We start from the raw sequence: 16489 nt of genomic DNA, 5'->3' as shown, positions 1-16489 counted from the left end.
CACTCAAACTGGACAGTTTTATCTCCATCTCTTCATTCAAAGACTCAATCATGGACACTCTTACTGACAGTGGCTGCTTTGTGTGATGTATTGTTGTCTCTACTTTGCCCTTTTTGCTGTTGTTTGTACCCAATAATGTTTGTACCATATCATAACCACCATCAATAAAAGACTATACTGTGCAGCTGTATTCATTGATCTGGCCAAGGCTTTCGACTCTGTCAATCACCACATTCTTATCGGCAGAATCAACAGCCTTGGTTTCTCAAATGACTACCTCGCCTGGTTCACCAACTACTACTACTACTACCTCTGTCAAATCAGAGGGCCTGTTGTCTGGACCTCTGGCAGTCTCTATGGGGGGTACCACAGGGTTCAAATCTCGGGCTGAATCTTTTCTCTGTATACATCAATGATGTTGGTCCTGCTGCTGGTGATTCTCTGATCCACCTCTACGCAGACGACACCATTCTGTATACTTCTGGCCCTTCGTTGGACACTGTTAACTAACCTCCAGATGAGGTTACCCACCAGTAGCACACGCTCCAGCAGGTATATTTCACTGGTCACCCCCAAAGCCGATTCCTCCTTTGGCCGCCTTTCCTTCCAGTTCTCTGCTGAAAATGACTGGAACTAATTGCAAAAATCACTGAAGCTGGAGACTCACATCTCCCTCACTAACTTTAAACACCAGCTGTCAGAGCAGCTCACAGATCACTGAACCTGTACATAGCCCATCTGTAAATAGCCCATTGGTACATATCCCACCTGTAAATAGCTCATTGGTACATACCCCACCTGTAAATAGCTCATTGGTACATATCCCACCTGTAAATAGCTCATTGGTACATATCCAACCTGTAAATAGCCATTGGTACACAGCCCATTGGTACATAGCCCATCTGTAAATAGCCCATTGGTACATACCCCATCTGTAAATAGCCATTGGTACATAACCCACCTGTACACAGCCCATTGGTACATAGCCCATCTGTAAATTACACATTGGTACATAGCCCATCTGTAAATAGCCCATTGGTACATAGCCCATCTGTATGTACATAGCCCATCTGTACATAGCCCATTGGTACATATCCCATCGGTACATAGCCCATTGGTACATAGCCCATCTGTATGTACATAGCCCATTGGTACATAGCCCATCTGTATGTACATAGCCCATTGGTACATAGCCCATCTGTATGTACATAGCCCATCTGTATGTACATAGCCCATTGGTACATAGCCCATCTGTACATAGCCCATCTGTATGTACATAGCCCATTGGTACATAGCCCATCTGTACATAGCCCATGGGTACATAGCCCATTGGTACATAGCCCATCTGTATGTACATAGCCCATTGGTACATATCCCATCTGTATGTACATAGCCCATTGGTACATAGCCCATCTGTACATAGCCCATGGGTACATAGCCCATTGGTACATAGCCCATCTGTACATAGCCCATTGGTACATAGCCCATCTGTATGTACATAGCCCATTGGTACATAGCCCATCTGTATGTACATAGCCCATTGGTACATAGCCCATCTGTACATAGCCCATTGGTACATAGCCCATCTGTACATAGCCCATTGGTACATAGCCCATCTGTACATAGCCCATTGGTACATAGCCCATTGGTGCATAGCCCATCTGTACATAGCCCATTGGTATTCCCATATTGTTATAGCCCATCTGTACATAGTCACAGCCTTACCTCCCTAATCTCACCTAATTGGCACACACTGTATATATATATATATATTTTCTATTGTGTTATTGACTGTATGTTTGTTTATATGTGTTGTTGTTTGTGTCGCACTGCTTTGCTTTATCCCCATCTGTACATAGCCCATTGGTACATCGCCCATTGGTACATATCCCATCTGTAAATAGCCCATCTGTAAACATCCCATCCAACTACAACATTCCCATATTGTTATTTATTTTTGCTCCTTTGCACCCCAGTATCTTTACTTGCACATTCATCTCGACCAGGTCACAGTTGTAAATGAGAACTTGTTCTCAACTGGCCTACCTGGTTAAATAAAATAACTATTCTGCACATCTATCACTCCAGTGTTTAATTGCTAAATTGTAAGTGCCCTTGTTTGGGTTAGGGCCTTCAGAGCCACTGACGTTCCCCTCACAGCCTAGGCAAGCACCATTTATTGCTTCAACTGGAAGCCAGTACCTCCCTAATCTCACCTGGATGAGTTGAATTGGCCCAGCCACACTGTAATCCAGACGGGAGATAGTGCCTGGATTAGGACCTGCGCCGCTTCCTGTGTGAGGCATATATTTTCTATTGTGTTAGTTTGACTGTATGTTTGTCTTTTATATGATGTTGTTGTTTGTGTCGCCACCTGGTCATCAGAAGGGGGAAAGGAGAAGATTAATTGTTTGCTTAGCAATATCTTGGCCAGGAATAGGAGAGGGCCAAGAACAGAGCCCTGGGGGACACCAAATGAGGAGACAGAGAACTTGTTCTCCAATGGCCTACCTGGTTAAATAAAGGTGAAATAAATGCATTACCATGTTTTGTGCTACTACCATGTTGTTGTCATGTTGTGTTGCTACCATGCTATGTTATGTGTTGCTGCCTTGCTATGTTGTCATGTGTTGCTGCCTTGCTATGTTGTCATGTGTTGCTGCCTTGCTATGTTGTCATGTGTTGCTGCCTTGCTGTGTTGTCATGTGTTGCTGCCTTGCTATGTTGTCATGTGTTGCTGCCTTGCTATGTTGTCATGTGTTGCTGCCTTGCTATGTTGTCATGTGTTGCTGCCATGCTATGTTGTCATGTGTTGCTGCCTTGCTATGTTGTCATGTGTTGCTGCCTTGCTATGTTGTCATGTGTTGCTGCCTTGCTATGTTGTCATGTGTTGCTGCCTTGCTGTGTTGTCATGTGTTGCTGCCTTGCTGTGTTGTCATGTATTGCTGCCTTGCTGTGTTGTCATGTGTTGCTGCCATGTTGTGTTGTCATGTTTTGCTGCCTTGCTGTGTTGTTGTCTTAGATCTCTTTATGTAGTGTTGTCTCTTGTTGTGTCGTTTTGTCCTATAAATTAAATATTTTAATCCCAGCACCCATCCCAGCTGGAGGCCTTTTGGTAAGCCTTCATTGTAAATAAGAATGTGTTCTTAACCTAGTTAAAGGTTAAAAACATTTTTTTTAAGTATGTATATTTTCACCTGGTGATCTTTGTGCACATCATAATAATGTCCAAGACTTGAATTTCCCTTCAGGGGAAATAATGTCCTCTTACTTTTGCCGCTCCCCACAAGTGATGCATTTCAGCAAATGATTGTTTGTGTAGTAACTCTATCAGTGGCAGATCCTTTGCCGTGCACAGGCCGATCCTGTTGACCAAGCAGCCTAGACTACTCCGTAACCAAAGCCTCCCAGTGCGCGCGCACTGTCGGAACATGACACTCCGAATCTGATTTGTATTCCTCGTGTCCACTCTTGTCACGTCTCCAGAACCCATTGGATGAGAAGGTCGGTGAACAGGGACCACTACCGGCGGTGTGCGTGGGAATGTTGCATGCGCCTTATGCTCTAGTTTCTGTTATTCTGTCTCTAAGGAGACCAGGCAAGGAGAGGGAGGAATTGTGGGGAAGGAGAGTAGGTTTTTAATAAATAGCACTTTATAGTCACACTTGTGCAGGTCTATGGAATAATTACATTGCATAGGACCTCCTTGACCGGACAGTTTTTGAAACGCAGGTAAATGCTGTATCATTGTATTATTAGATTTTGGACTGTTGACTGAAGAAGATTTTACCCGCACTTTGTTTAAAATACTGAATTTGAACCACACAAACAATCGCGTATAAAAGGCTACCCAAAAGAAGGCTATCGATTTAAATTAAACAGAGCGTAATCGGGTAGTATCCTCAACGGGCCCAAACCACCCATAAAATGACATCCGTGGATCTGACCGTTCGGTCCAGTCCTGGTCCTAACCCAGGTCCTCACAGCGTGACACAGTGGCAACTGAGCGGGACAGACTACCAACCCCAGTCGGCCCTGATGCATCGCAGCTCGTTCACAGGGACAGCCGACACCCGCTTCAGTGCCTGGACCCCCATCACAAACAAGACCTCCAACCACCAGGTCAGCCAAGTGAGATAAGACAAGCAATCATTTTCCTTTCTCATTTTTGTTATGGTTTTCCACCACCTTGGCCTTCCCTACTAAAACATATTTATATTTGAGTAATTTAGGAGAGGTGACTTACAGTAATGAGTGCATGTTATTTTTGTACTGGTGCCTTGTGGGAATCGAACCCATAACCCAGCGTTGGTAGCACCATACCAACTGATCCACAAGGGACAAATCTCCATATAACTTGTACATCTATTCATTCCCATGCTACTATATATATAAAAAAGAAGCCTTCTGATACCCTGCCATTGTGCCCTTGAGCACAATTACTCTGGGGCCAGCTGACCCATTGTCTGCTTCAGGGTAGGCTGTGTGTGTGTCTCGGAGTAGACTGTGTGTGTCTCGGAGTAGGCTGTGTGTGTGTGTGTGTGTGTGTGTGTGTGTGTGTGTGTGTGTGTGTGTGTGTGTGTGTGTGTGTGTGTGTGTGTGTGTGTGTGTGTGTGTGTGTGTGTGTGTGTGTGTGTGTGTGTGTGTGTGTGTGTCTCGGGGCCTTCTGCCACCCTGCCATTGTGCCCTTGAGCACAATTACTCCGGGGCCAGCTGACCCATTGTCTGCTTCAGGGTAGACTGTGTGTGTCTCGGTGTAGGCTGTGTTTGTCTCCGGGTAGGCTGTGTTTGTCTCCGGGTAGGCTGTGTGTGTGTGTGTGTGTGTGTGTCTCGGTGTAGGCTGTGTTTGTCTCCGGGTAGGCTGTGTGTTGAGATGTTGGGTTGTGAGCATTGAGATACATCTCCTCCTCTGTAAGTTAATGTAAATTAATGTTAATCTACATCTTGTTCTATGATCTGTCAGTTGTTTGAGGAGCGGACGACCCTGGTGCTTCACTGGTTTGACCTTTGGACTGACCGCCAGAGAAAACTCTTCCTGCAGGCGCTGCTGTCACAATGCACCAGGTCCCAGCTCAAGTAAGCCCTTCTGACAGACAGGGGCCTCTGACAGGCCTATTGTTATGGTTTATCTGGATCCCCATGAGTTTTTGCAGAAGCAGCAGATACTGGGGTCCACAACAACAACAAAAAACACAAAACTTGACAAGTAACCAAACACTGATACACTGATAGACAAGGACAGTCGCACAAATGTAAAATACAATGATATACAAACAATAATTAAAACATTTCTTATTTATTGTGTGTGTGTGTGCGTGTGTGGTTCCCCTCACAGTCCTTTCCGTTCTATGAAATGTTGTTTAAACCTCTCTGGTAGAATACCACCTCGACAACAGCCAGTGAAATTGCAAGGCGCCAAATTCAAAACAACAGAAATCCCATAATTAAAATTCCTCAAACATCGATGTATTTTACACCATTTTAAAGATACAGTTCTTGTTAATCCCCCACAGTGTCCGATTTCAAAAAGGCTTTACGATGAAAGCAAACCAAAGGATTATGTTAGGTCAGAGCCAAGTCACAGAAAAACACAGCCATTTTTCCAGCCAAAGAGAGGAGTCACAAAAAGCAGAAATAGAGATAAAATTAATCACAAACCTTTGATCTTCATGAGATGACACTCGTAGGACTTCATGTTACACAATACATGTATGTTTTGTTCGATAAAGTTCATATTTATATCCAAAAATCTCAGTTTACATTGGCGCGTTATGTTCAGTAGTTCCAAAACATCCGGTGATTTTGCAGAGAGCCACATCAATTTACAGAAATACTCATAATAGACATTGCTAAAAGATACAAGTGTTATGCATGGAATTTTAGATCCACTTCTCCTTAATGCAACCGCTGTGTCATATTTTTTAAAAACTTTACGGAAAAAACACACCATGCAATAATCTGAGTACAGCGCTCAGACACAAAACCAAGCTATACATACATACCGCCATGTGGTGGAGTCAACGGAAGTCAGAAATAGCATTATAAATATTAATTTACCTTTGATCTTCATCAGAATGCACTCCCAGGAATCCCAGTTCCACAATAAATGTTTGTTTTGTTGGATAAAGTCCATCATTTATGTCCAAATACCTGGGTTCTATTCTGTTGCTGTTCATTGTCCTGTGCTTCTGAAAGTCTACTAATATCGGGGTTCTATTCTGTTGCTGTTCATTGTCCTGTGCTTCTGAAAGTCTACTAATATCGGGGTTCTATTCTGTTGCTGTTCATTGTCCTGTGCTTCTGAAAGTCTACTAATATCGGGGTTCTATTCTGTTGCTGTTCACGGTGCTGCAGTCTTTTATCGCCGCTATAAACTTGTTTGTTTATCTTAGCACCACCGTTGAATACTTGTGAAAAATTAATCACACTGCTAATCAAATCAAACTTTATTTACACAGCACATTTCCGACACAGATGCAGTGCAATGTACTTTACAGGAAAATGAATAAACACTATATAGATGACAGCCATGATGGGAGTTTAAACAGTAAAGCAAAGAACAATTGCGGTTCTTGGTAAAAACCTAAATATCTCTCTCTCTCTCTCTCTCTCTATATATATATATATATATATATATTATATATATATATATATAATATATATAAATATATATATAAATATATATATATATAAATATATATATATTATATATATATAATATATATATATATAAATATATATATATTATATATATATAATATATATATATATATAAATATATATATATTATATATATAATATATATAATATATATATATATATATATATATATGAGAGAGATTTATTTAGGTTTTTACTTAAAAAGTGGGAGAACTTGGAGAGTCCTGGCTGAATAGGTGAGGGGTTAGAGGTTAGGGCTCGTTTTCTCTCCGTCACTCCCTCCCTCTCTCTCTCTATTCCTCTTTCTCCCAGCATGACAATGATCCCAAACACACATCCCTGGCAATGAAGGAGTGTTTTTGTAAGAAGCATTTCAAGGTCCTGGAGTGGCCTAGCCAATCTCCAGATCTCAACCCCATAGAAAATCTTTGGATGGAGTTGAAAGTCTGTGTTGCCCAGCAACAGCCCCAAAACATCACTGCTCTAGAGGAGATCTGCATGGAGGAATGGGCCAAAATATCAGCAACAGTGTGTGAAAACCTTGTGAAGACTTACAGAAAACATTTGACCTCTGTCATTGCCAACAAAGGGTATATAACAAAGTATTGAGATAAACTTTTGTTATTGACCAAATACTTATTTTCCACCATAATTTGTAAATAAATTCATTAAAAATCCTACAATGTGATTTTCTGGATTTTTTTTCCTCATTTTGTCTGTCATAGTTGAAGTGTACCTATGATGAAAATGACAGGCCTCTCTCATCTTTTTAGGTGGGAGAACTTGCACAATTGGTGGCTGACTAAATACTGTTTTGCCCCACTGTATATGCAGAGGACAAGGGAATCACTTCAAGTTATATCACACTGTTAAGAAATATCCCTAGTGTTTTGCTCTCCCTCATGTAAAAGTACTACTGAATTACACAACCTATTCATGCGGTAGTAACTATTTAGAGATGTGTAGGGGTTCTGTAGTGAACGTGTAGTTTCTGCAGTAGTCAAGATACACAAGTAGAGTTTTGTAGGTTTCAGAAGGAAAATAGTAGTGTTTCCAGTGGTATTCAGGTAGAGATTTTTACTACGTGTTTGTTTTGTGAATAAGTAGTCAAAACACTACAGGCAAGTAGTCATCAGTAGAGTTTGGCAGCTCGTGGCTGCACTTCATGTGCTCGTTACCACAGAAGAAGACAAAATGGGAAGTAGTTGGTTGTTGTTAGCTAGCTACTGGTCGACAATCCCGAATGTTATCATTTTCCATCCTTTGTCATCCTGTCTTTTCATAATCCTTATTATGCTGGCACCATCTGTAAGTTTAACTTTCCTTTATGTTTTATGAATTCTGTCATGTCATTTGTTTAGCCTTTTATATAACTTGTTACCACATCAAAAAGATTGCTAGCCAAAATGGTCTTAGCCGTTTTCATAGAGATGTATTGTGTTTAGCCTAGCTGTTTGCTAGCCCCATTGAAATGTTCCAATGTAGCAGTGGAGGCTGCTGAGTGGAGGACGGCTCATAAATAATGGCTGGAAATTAGGGTTTGGAATGGCATCAACTCATGGAACACATGGAACGCATGGAACACATGGAACACATGGAACTCATGGAACACATGGAACTCATGGAACACATGGAACACATGGAACTCATGGAACACATGGAACATGGAACACATGGAACTCATGGAACACATGGAACACATGGAACTCATGGAACACATGGAACACATCATGGAACACATGGAACACATGGAACTCATGGAACACATGGAACTCATGGAACTCATGTGTTTGATATATTTGATACCATTCCACCTATTCCGCTCCAGCCATTACCACAAACTTGTCCTCCTTAATTAAGTTTGCCACCAACCTCCTGTGGTGGCCACCAACCTCCTGTGGTGGCCACCAACCTCCTGTGTAGCCTCTGTTTTCATCATGCATGTAATAAGTGTGCGTGTGTTTGAATGCAAATGTACAGTATTTTCATATTAATATACTTACTCATTCTACTTACATCTTTTGACCTGTTGCCAAGGAGGACATAAGAAGACTGGAGGCCATTGTTGATAAGATTAACGTTGTTTATCAAATGTTTTTCTGTGTTGTTTTACAGTGCATTCGGAAATTATTCAGACCCCTTGACTTTTTCCACATTTTGTTACATTACAGCCTTATTCTAAAATCAATTAAATTGTTTATTTTTCTCATCAATCTACACACAATACCCCATAATGACATCACAATACCCCATAATCGCAAACACAGGTTTTCAGAAATGTTTGCAAATGTTTATATATATATATATTAAAAATACCTTATTTCCATAAGTTTTCAGACCTTTTGCTATGAGACTTGAAATTGAGCTCCGGTGCATCCTGTTTCCATTGATCATCCTTGAGATGTTTCCTCAACTTGATTGGAAACCACCTGTGGTAAATTAAATTGATTGGACATGATTTGGAAAGGCACACACTTGTCTCATTAGGTCAACCTTTTTTAAATTAGCATACACAAAGTTTCATGGTCTAAACTTTATTAATACTCACAGTAATCATTCACTAAACAGGCTACAAAACAAACTACACATTTACCTTGAAACATGTTACATTTTAACAGAATCCATCAGGTTGAAGGAATTGTCCATAGAGCTCCGAGACAGGATTGTGTCGAGGCACAATTCTGCAATAATAGAAGGTCCCCAAGAACACGGTGGCCTCCAAACTTATTCCATTTAAGAGTGATTGAACCACCAAGACTCTTCCTAGAGCCGGCCGCCCGGCCAAACTGAGCAATCGGGGGAGAAGGGCCTTGGTCAGGGATGTGACCAAGAACCCAATGGTCACTCTGACATAACTCCAGATATGGGAGAACCTTCCAGAAGTACCACCAATCATGCCTTCATGGTAGAGTGGCCAGACGGAAGACACTCCTCAGTAAAATGCACATGGCAGCCCGCAATAAGTTTGCCAAAAGTCACCTAAAGGACTCTAAGACCATGAGAAACAAGATTCTCTGGTCTGATGAAACCAAGATTGAACTCTTTGGCCTGAATGCTAAGCGTCACGTCTGGAGGAAACCTGGCACCAACCTGGCACCATGCCTAAGGATGGTGGTGGCAGCATCATGCTGTGGGGATGTTTTTCACCGGCAGGGACTGGGAAACTAGTCAGGATCGAGGGAAAGATTAATGGAGAAAAGTACAGAGAGATCCATGATGAAAACCTGCTCCAGAGCGCTCAGGACCTCAGACTGGGGGTGAAGATTCACCTTCCAACAGGACAACGACCCTAAACACACAGCCAAGACAGCGCAAGAGTGGCTTCGGGACAAGACTCTGAATGTCCTTGAGTGGCCCAGCCAGAGCCCGGACTTGAACCCGATCAAACATCTCTTGAGAGACCTGAAAATAGCTGTGCAGCGACGCTCTCCATCCAACCTGACAGAGCGTGAGAGGATTTGTAGAGAAGAATGAGACAAACTCCCCAAATACAGGTGTGTCAAGCTTGTAGCATCTTACCCAAGAAGACTCCTGGCTGTGATCACTGCCAAAGGTGCTTCAACAAAGTACTGAGTAAAGGGTCTGAATACTTATGTAAATGTGATAAATTAGCAAAAATGTATAAAAACCTGTTTTTGATTTGTCATTATGGGGTATTGTGATGTCATTATGGGGTATTCTGATGCCATTATGGGGTGTTGTGATGTCATTATGGGGTATTGTGATGTCATTATCGGGTATTGTGTGTAGATTGATGAATTAAAAACATTATTTTTTTTAGAATAAGGATGTAACGTAACAAAAGTCAAGAGTTCTGAATACTTTCCAAACGCACTTTGACCTTTGTTAGCAGACGATTGATAATGGCTTTTAATTGGTTGTCTCTTGTGCTCGTCTTTATTTTCTGAAAGGTTACGAGTTGGAAGAGGATCTGGAGATAGTTAAGTCAAAGCTGAATGAAGACAATTTTTTTGTAATGAATGAATTTATTACCTGTAATCAATTAAATAAAAACAATTGCAATTAAGTTTGTGGAAGTTTATTTCTTGTGTGATATGAACATGTAGGAATTGAGTGTGATACAGCGGTAATGTGTAGGTATTGTGTAGTAATTCAATAGCAAAACATGTAGGTATTGTGTAGGTTTTAAGTAGCTGACACCCAAACGCTCGGTAAGGAAGAATGATGTAGGGATTGAAATAGGAAATATATTGTTTTTGTGATACCATTTGTGATACGTCCCAATGTATCACTCATTACCACTTTAATTACTAACGTTGCATAAAACACCACTGGTTTCCTACACATCTCAATAGCAATCCAGTAGTCAAAAACCTTGTTAGTTTCCTGTAGATCTTGTGTAGTAATTCAGTAGTACTTTTTCCATGAGCGGCTCTAATCTCTGACTCCGTGACCCTAGGTCCTGCAGGGATTGGCTGATGCAGATCGTGCCGGTGACGCGCGTGGACTTCACCTCCGTGTTGCCACGGTTCCTGTCTCTCTATGTGATGTCATTCCTGAGCCCTCGTGACCTCTGCTCTGCCGCACAGGTCAGCTGGCATTGGAGGGTCCTGGCTGAACAGGTGAGGGGTCAGAGGTTAGGGCTCGTTTTCTCTCCGTCACTCCCTCTCTCTCTCTATTCCTCTTTCTCCCTTTAGTACTGTGTGTGAGGTTAACCGACCTCTACACCCCCCCTCCCACACACCTCCTCTCTCTCTATTCCTCTTTCTCCCTTTAGTACTGTGAATGAGGTTAACCGACCTCTACAAACCCCCCCCCCCCCCTCCCACACACCTCCTCTCTCTCTATTCCTCTTTCTCCCTTTAGTACCGTGTGTGAGGTTAACTGACCTCTACACCCCCCCCCTCCCACACACTCCTCTCTCTCTATTCCAATTTCTCCCTTCAGTACTGTGTGTGAGGTTACCCCCCCCCACACACACACACCTCCTCTCTCTCTCTCTCGATTCCTCTTTCTCCCTTTAGTACTGTGTGAGGTTAACCGACCTCTACACCCCCCCACACACACACACACCTCTCTCCGCAGGACTGTCTGTGGTCAGTGAGGTGTGTGCGCCGGGGCTGGTTCCTGCCCTATAATCCAGGGGACAGAGAGTATGGTGGGTGGAAGAGCCACTATGTGTCCTGTGTGTCCACTCTGGACTGGCTGACACCCAGAGAGGCAGCACAAACGTACGGCACACTCAACATGCCCTGCTCCGGAGAGAGGGAGGAGGAGGAGGAGAGACGCAGGGAGAGGAGGATCAGACAAACCATCCGGGAGAGAGTGGAGGAGCAGAAGAGTGAGTGAGAGGAGGAGAGGAGAGAAGAGTGGAGGAGATAGTGGAGGAGAGGAGAGAGTTGAGGAGAGTGGAGGAGAGAAGAGAGTGGAGGAGAGGAGAGAGTGGAGGAGAGGAGGAGAGGGGTAGAGGAGGAGAGGGGTAGAGGAGGAGAGGAGAGGAGGAGAGGTGGAGAGAGGAGGAGAGGGGTAGAGGAGGAGAGGGGTAGAGGAGGAGAGGTGTAGAGGAGGAGAGGGGTAGAGGAGGAGAGGGGTAGAGGAGGAGAAGTGTAGAGGAGGAGAGGGGTAGAGGAGGAGAGGGGAGCGGAGGAGAGGAGGAGAGATGTAGAGAAGGAGAGGGGTAGAGGAGGAGAGGGGTAGAGGAGGAGAGAAGAGGGGAGGAGAGAGTGGAGGATGAGAGTGGAGGAGAGGAGGAGCAGAAGAGTGACTGAGAGGACAAGAGGAGAGAGAGGAGGAGAGGGGTAGAGGAGGAGAGGGGCAGAAGGGGGAGGAGAGGATCAGTTATGTGGTGCTGTATGACCCAGCTGGTAGAGCATGAGGCCTGGATAGTGGCTTTGGATAGAAGCATCTCTATTACTGTGTTGGATTAGATACAGAGTTGGGGTCAGAGGTGACAGCCAGGCTGCATGATATCTCCTTTCTCTGTGTTCTCCCCAGGAGCTTCGCTGACGTCCAGACCAGCTTGGAGGAGCAACAGCAACAGACCAGGGGGAATAGTGGTCAGCCGTCCCCAGGGAGAGAGGCTGGTGCCTGGGAGAACGAGGAGCGTTCAGCCCTCTCCCTCCTGGTTGTCAGACAGGACGGGACGTGTCTGTTTAACCCCTGACATCAGCCTTAACTTGACCCCCACTCTGACCCTGGAGAAGAGCCAGCTCTCCAGCCATGTGAGGTCCCAGGCCATGGGGTGAGAGGCCGTGTCCAACCATAGATATAGACCTCACCTGTTTGGTTCATGGGACAGTGTGTGTTTTTTTGTGTATTTATGTCACCTTTATTTAACCAGGTAGACCAGATCACCTTTATTTAACCAGGTAGACCAGATCACCTTTATTTAACCAGGTAGACCAGATTACCTTTATTTAACCAGGTAGACCAGATCACCTTTATTTAACCAGGTAGACCAGATCACCTTTATTTAACCAGGTAGACCAGATCACCTTTATTTTAGACCAGATCACCTTTATTTAACCAGGTAGACCAGATCACCTTTTAGACCAGATCACCTTTATTTAACCAGGTAGACCAGATCACCTTTATTTAACCAGGTAGACCAGATCACCTTTATTTAACCAGGTAGACCAGATCACCTTTATTTAACCAGGTAGACCAGATTACCTTTATTTAACCAGGTAGACCAGATCACCTTTATTTAACCAGGTAGACCAGATCACCTTTATTTAACCAGGTAGACCAGATCACCTTTATTTAACCAGGTAGACCAGATCACCTTTATTTAACCAGGTAGACCAGATCACCTTTATTTAACCGGGTAGACCAGATCACCTTTAGTTAACCGGGTAGACCAGATCACCTTTATTTAACCAGGTAGACCAGATCACCTTTAGTTAACCGGGTAGACCAGCTCACCTTTATTTAACCAGGAAGGCCAGTTGAGATCAAGTTCTCATTTACAACTGCGACCTGACCAAGATAAAGCCAAGCATTTCGACACCAACAACACAGAGTTACACATGGAGTAAACAAACATGCAATCAATAATACAGTAGAAAAAAAGTGTATTAACAGTGAGTGAAAATGAGGTGAGATAAGGGAGGTAAAGGCAAAAACTAGGCCATGTTGGCCAAGTAAATACAATATAGCAATTTAACACTGGTGTGATAGATGTACAGGGGACGAATGTGCTAGTAGAGATACTGGGGTGCAAAGGAGCAAGATAAATAAATACAATATGGGGATGAGGGAGTTGGATGGGCTATTTACAGATGGGCTATGTACAGGTGCAGTGATCTGTGAGCTGCTCTGACAGCTGGTGCTTAAAGTTAGTGAGGGAGATGGGAATCTCCAGCTTCAGTGATTTTTGCAGTTCGTTCCAGTCATTGGCAGCAGAGAACTGGAAGGAAAGGCGGCCAAAGGAGGAATTGGCTTTGGGGGTGACCAGTGAAATATACCTGCTGGAAATATACCTGCTATGTAACGTGCGTGCGTGCGTGTGTGTGTGCGCATATAATGTGTGTGTGTGTTTGGTTCATGGCCAGTATATATAAGGTGTGTGTTTGGTTCATGACCAGTATATATAAGGTGTGTGTTTGGTTCATGACCAGTATATATAAGGTGTGTGTTTGGTTCATGGCCAGTATATATAAGGTGTGTGTTTGGTTCATGACCAGTATATATAAGGTGTGCGTTTGGTTCTGTACGGTTTCAGGGACAGTGTGAACAGAGAAGGTTGGCCCACTTCCACCAGTAGCAGACCCAGAGCCTCTTCCTCTCTCTCTCCATCACCACCTCTTCTGCTGCTGCTGTCTAACAGGATACCTGCCTACGAGGTGAGACATTTAGAGCAGGGAGAGTCAATTACTTACAGGGTTCAGGTCAATTACATTTGAATTCCAGTCAATTCAGAAAGAATTCCAAATGTTCCTAATTAAAAAGCATTGACAAGAATTGGAATGATTTCTCTTCTCTCCTCTCCTAGTTGGTCCTGTGTGGTGTGAGAGTAGGAGTGGTGGTGGTTCTATACGACCACAGAGGGACCCTCCAGGCTCTGTTATCCCAGGCAGAAAGGGCTCTGGGTGGGCAGCGAGCTCAGAGACTTGGGGTGCTAGCTCCTGGAGGTACGGAGGAGATCACTCTGCTGCAAGGTGAGGATGGAACACTGGGTCAGGGATCATAGTTCACTGAAGGTCATAGTCACTGCTTGACCTTTGACCTCTCTTTGACCCCAGGCTACAAAGTGACAGAGAGGAGTGTGCTGACCCCGGACTACAGGGAATTCTGGGAGAAGCTGTGTGGTTGGGTCGTTCTACCTGAGGAGGGAGGAGGGGTGGACATCTTCTGTCCCCTCGCAGCATCTGGTGTGTAGATCGAGAGAATGGTTTATTTTCAAATTCAGAAAAGGCGACATTACATGGTATCAATATCAGCTAACACAATACAAAATACATACATCCAGACAATAAAATCTACAAATCGGTCACTCGGTCACTCGGTCACTCGGTCACTCAAGCACAGAGAAAAACTACAAACCGACTGCACTAACACTCACATTCTTGTCTTTGTGTCTCTCTGTGTCTCTCTCTCTCTTCACCTCTCCCTCCCCCCTCTCTCTCTTTCTCTCTCAGCCAGAGGAGTGCTGCTGGTCCAGTTTCTGTCTACTCTGACAGGGCTAGAGGTCTCAGCTCCTACTGGGATGGCCACCGGATGCTTCCAGAACAGTGAGTCAGGGAGGAAGGGATGCTTCCAGAACAGTGAGTCAGGGAGGAAGGGATGCTTCTAGAACAGTGAGTCAGGGAGGAAGGGATGCTTCTAGAACAGTGAGTCAGGGAGGAAGGGATGCTTCTAGAACAGTGAGTCAGGGAGGAAGGGATGCTTCTAGAACAGTGAGTCAGGGAGGAAGGGATGCTTCTAGAACAGTGACTCAGGGAGGAAGGGATGCTTCTAGAACAGTGAGTCAGGGAGGAAGGGATGCTTCTATAACAGTGAGTCAGGGAGGAAGGGATGCTTCTAGAACAATGAGTCAGGGAGGAAGGGATGCTTCTAGAACAGTGAGTCAGGGAGGAAGGGATGCTTCTAGAACAGTGAGTCAGGGAGGAAGGGATGCTTCTAGAACAGTGAGTCAGGGAGGAAGGGATGCTTCTAGAACAGTGAGTCAGGGAGGAAGGGATGCTTCCAGAACAGTGAGTCAGGGAGGAAGGGATGCTTCTAGAACACTGAGTCAGGGAGGAAGGGATGCTTCTAGAACAGTGAGTCAGGGAGGAAGGGATGCTTCTAGAACAGTGAGTCGGGGAGGAAGGGATGCTTCTAGAACAGTGAGTGAGGAAGGAAGGGATGCTTCTAGAACAGTGAGTCAGGGAGGAAGGGATGCTTCTAGAACAGTGAGTCAGGGAGGAAGGGATGCTTCTAGAACAGTGAGTCAGGGAGGAAGGGATGCTTCAGAACAGTGAGTCGGGGAGGAAGGGATGCTTCTAGAACAGTGAGTGAGGAAGGAAGGGATGCTTCTAGAACAGTGAGTCAGGGAGGAAGGGATGCTTCTAGAACAGTGAGTCAGGGAGGAAGGGATGCTTCTAGAACAGTGAGTCAGGGAGGAAGGGATGCTTCTAGAACAGTGAGTCAGGGAGGAAGGGATGCTTCTAGAACAGTGAGTCAGGGAGGAAGGGATGCTTCTAGAACAGTGAGTCAGGGAGGAAGGGATGCTTCTAGAACAGTGAGTCAGGGAGGAAGGGATGCTTCTAGAACAGTGAGTCAGGGAGGAAGGGATGCTTCTAGAACCATGAGTGAGGAAGGAAGCCCTGACCCTAACCTAGCAAGTTATTGTATATCAAGTTTGAACATATATTGACCATGTTTAATA

The 16489-nt window shown here is 44.2% G+C and overlaps 1 protein-coding gene across 2 annotated transcripts in view; it reads left to right on the top strand.

Moving 5' to 3' along the window:
* Positions 1–3453: 3453 nt before the first annotated feature.
* The window catches only part of LOC124046764 (epithelial cell-transforming sequence 2 oncogene-like), a 35610-nt gene continuing 22574 nt past the window's right edge, over positions 3454–16489 (top strand). For both annotated transcript variants that reach the window (XM_046367504.1, XM_046367505.1), the window contains exons 1-9: positions 3454–4122; positions 4964–5076; positions 11081–11243; positions 11707–11962; positions 12616–12862; positions 14345–14465; positions 14615–14780; positions 14865–14993; positions 15261–15353. In XM_046367504.1, coding sequence (XP_046223460.1) covers positions 3928–4122; positions 4964–5076; positions 11081–11243; positions 11707–11962; positions 12616–12862; positions 14345–14465; positions 14615–14780; positions 14865–14993; positions 15261–15353 — 1483 coding nt within the window. In that variant the 5' untranslated portion in view covers positions 3454–3927. The remainder of the gene's footprint in view (positions 4123–4963; positions 5077–11080; positions 11244–11706; positions 11963–12615; positions 12863–14344; positions 14466–14614; positions 14781–14864; positions 14994–15260; positions 15354–16489) is intronic.

This window comes from Oncorhynchus gorbuscha, linkage group LG10 (genome assembly GCF_021184085.1).
Source record: "Oncorhynchus gorbuscha isolate QuinsamMale2020 ecotype Even-year linkage group LG10, OgorEven_v1.0, whole genome shotgun sequence".
Lineage (NCBI taxonomy): Eukaryota > Metazoa > Chordata > Actinopteri > Salmoniformes > Salmonidae > Oncorhynchus > Oncorhynchus gorbuscha.
This window is presented reverse-complemented; position numbering and strand designations above follow the sequence as displayed.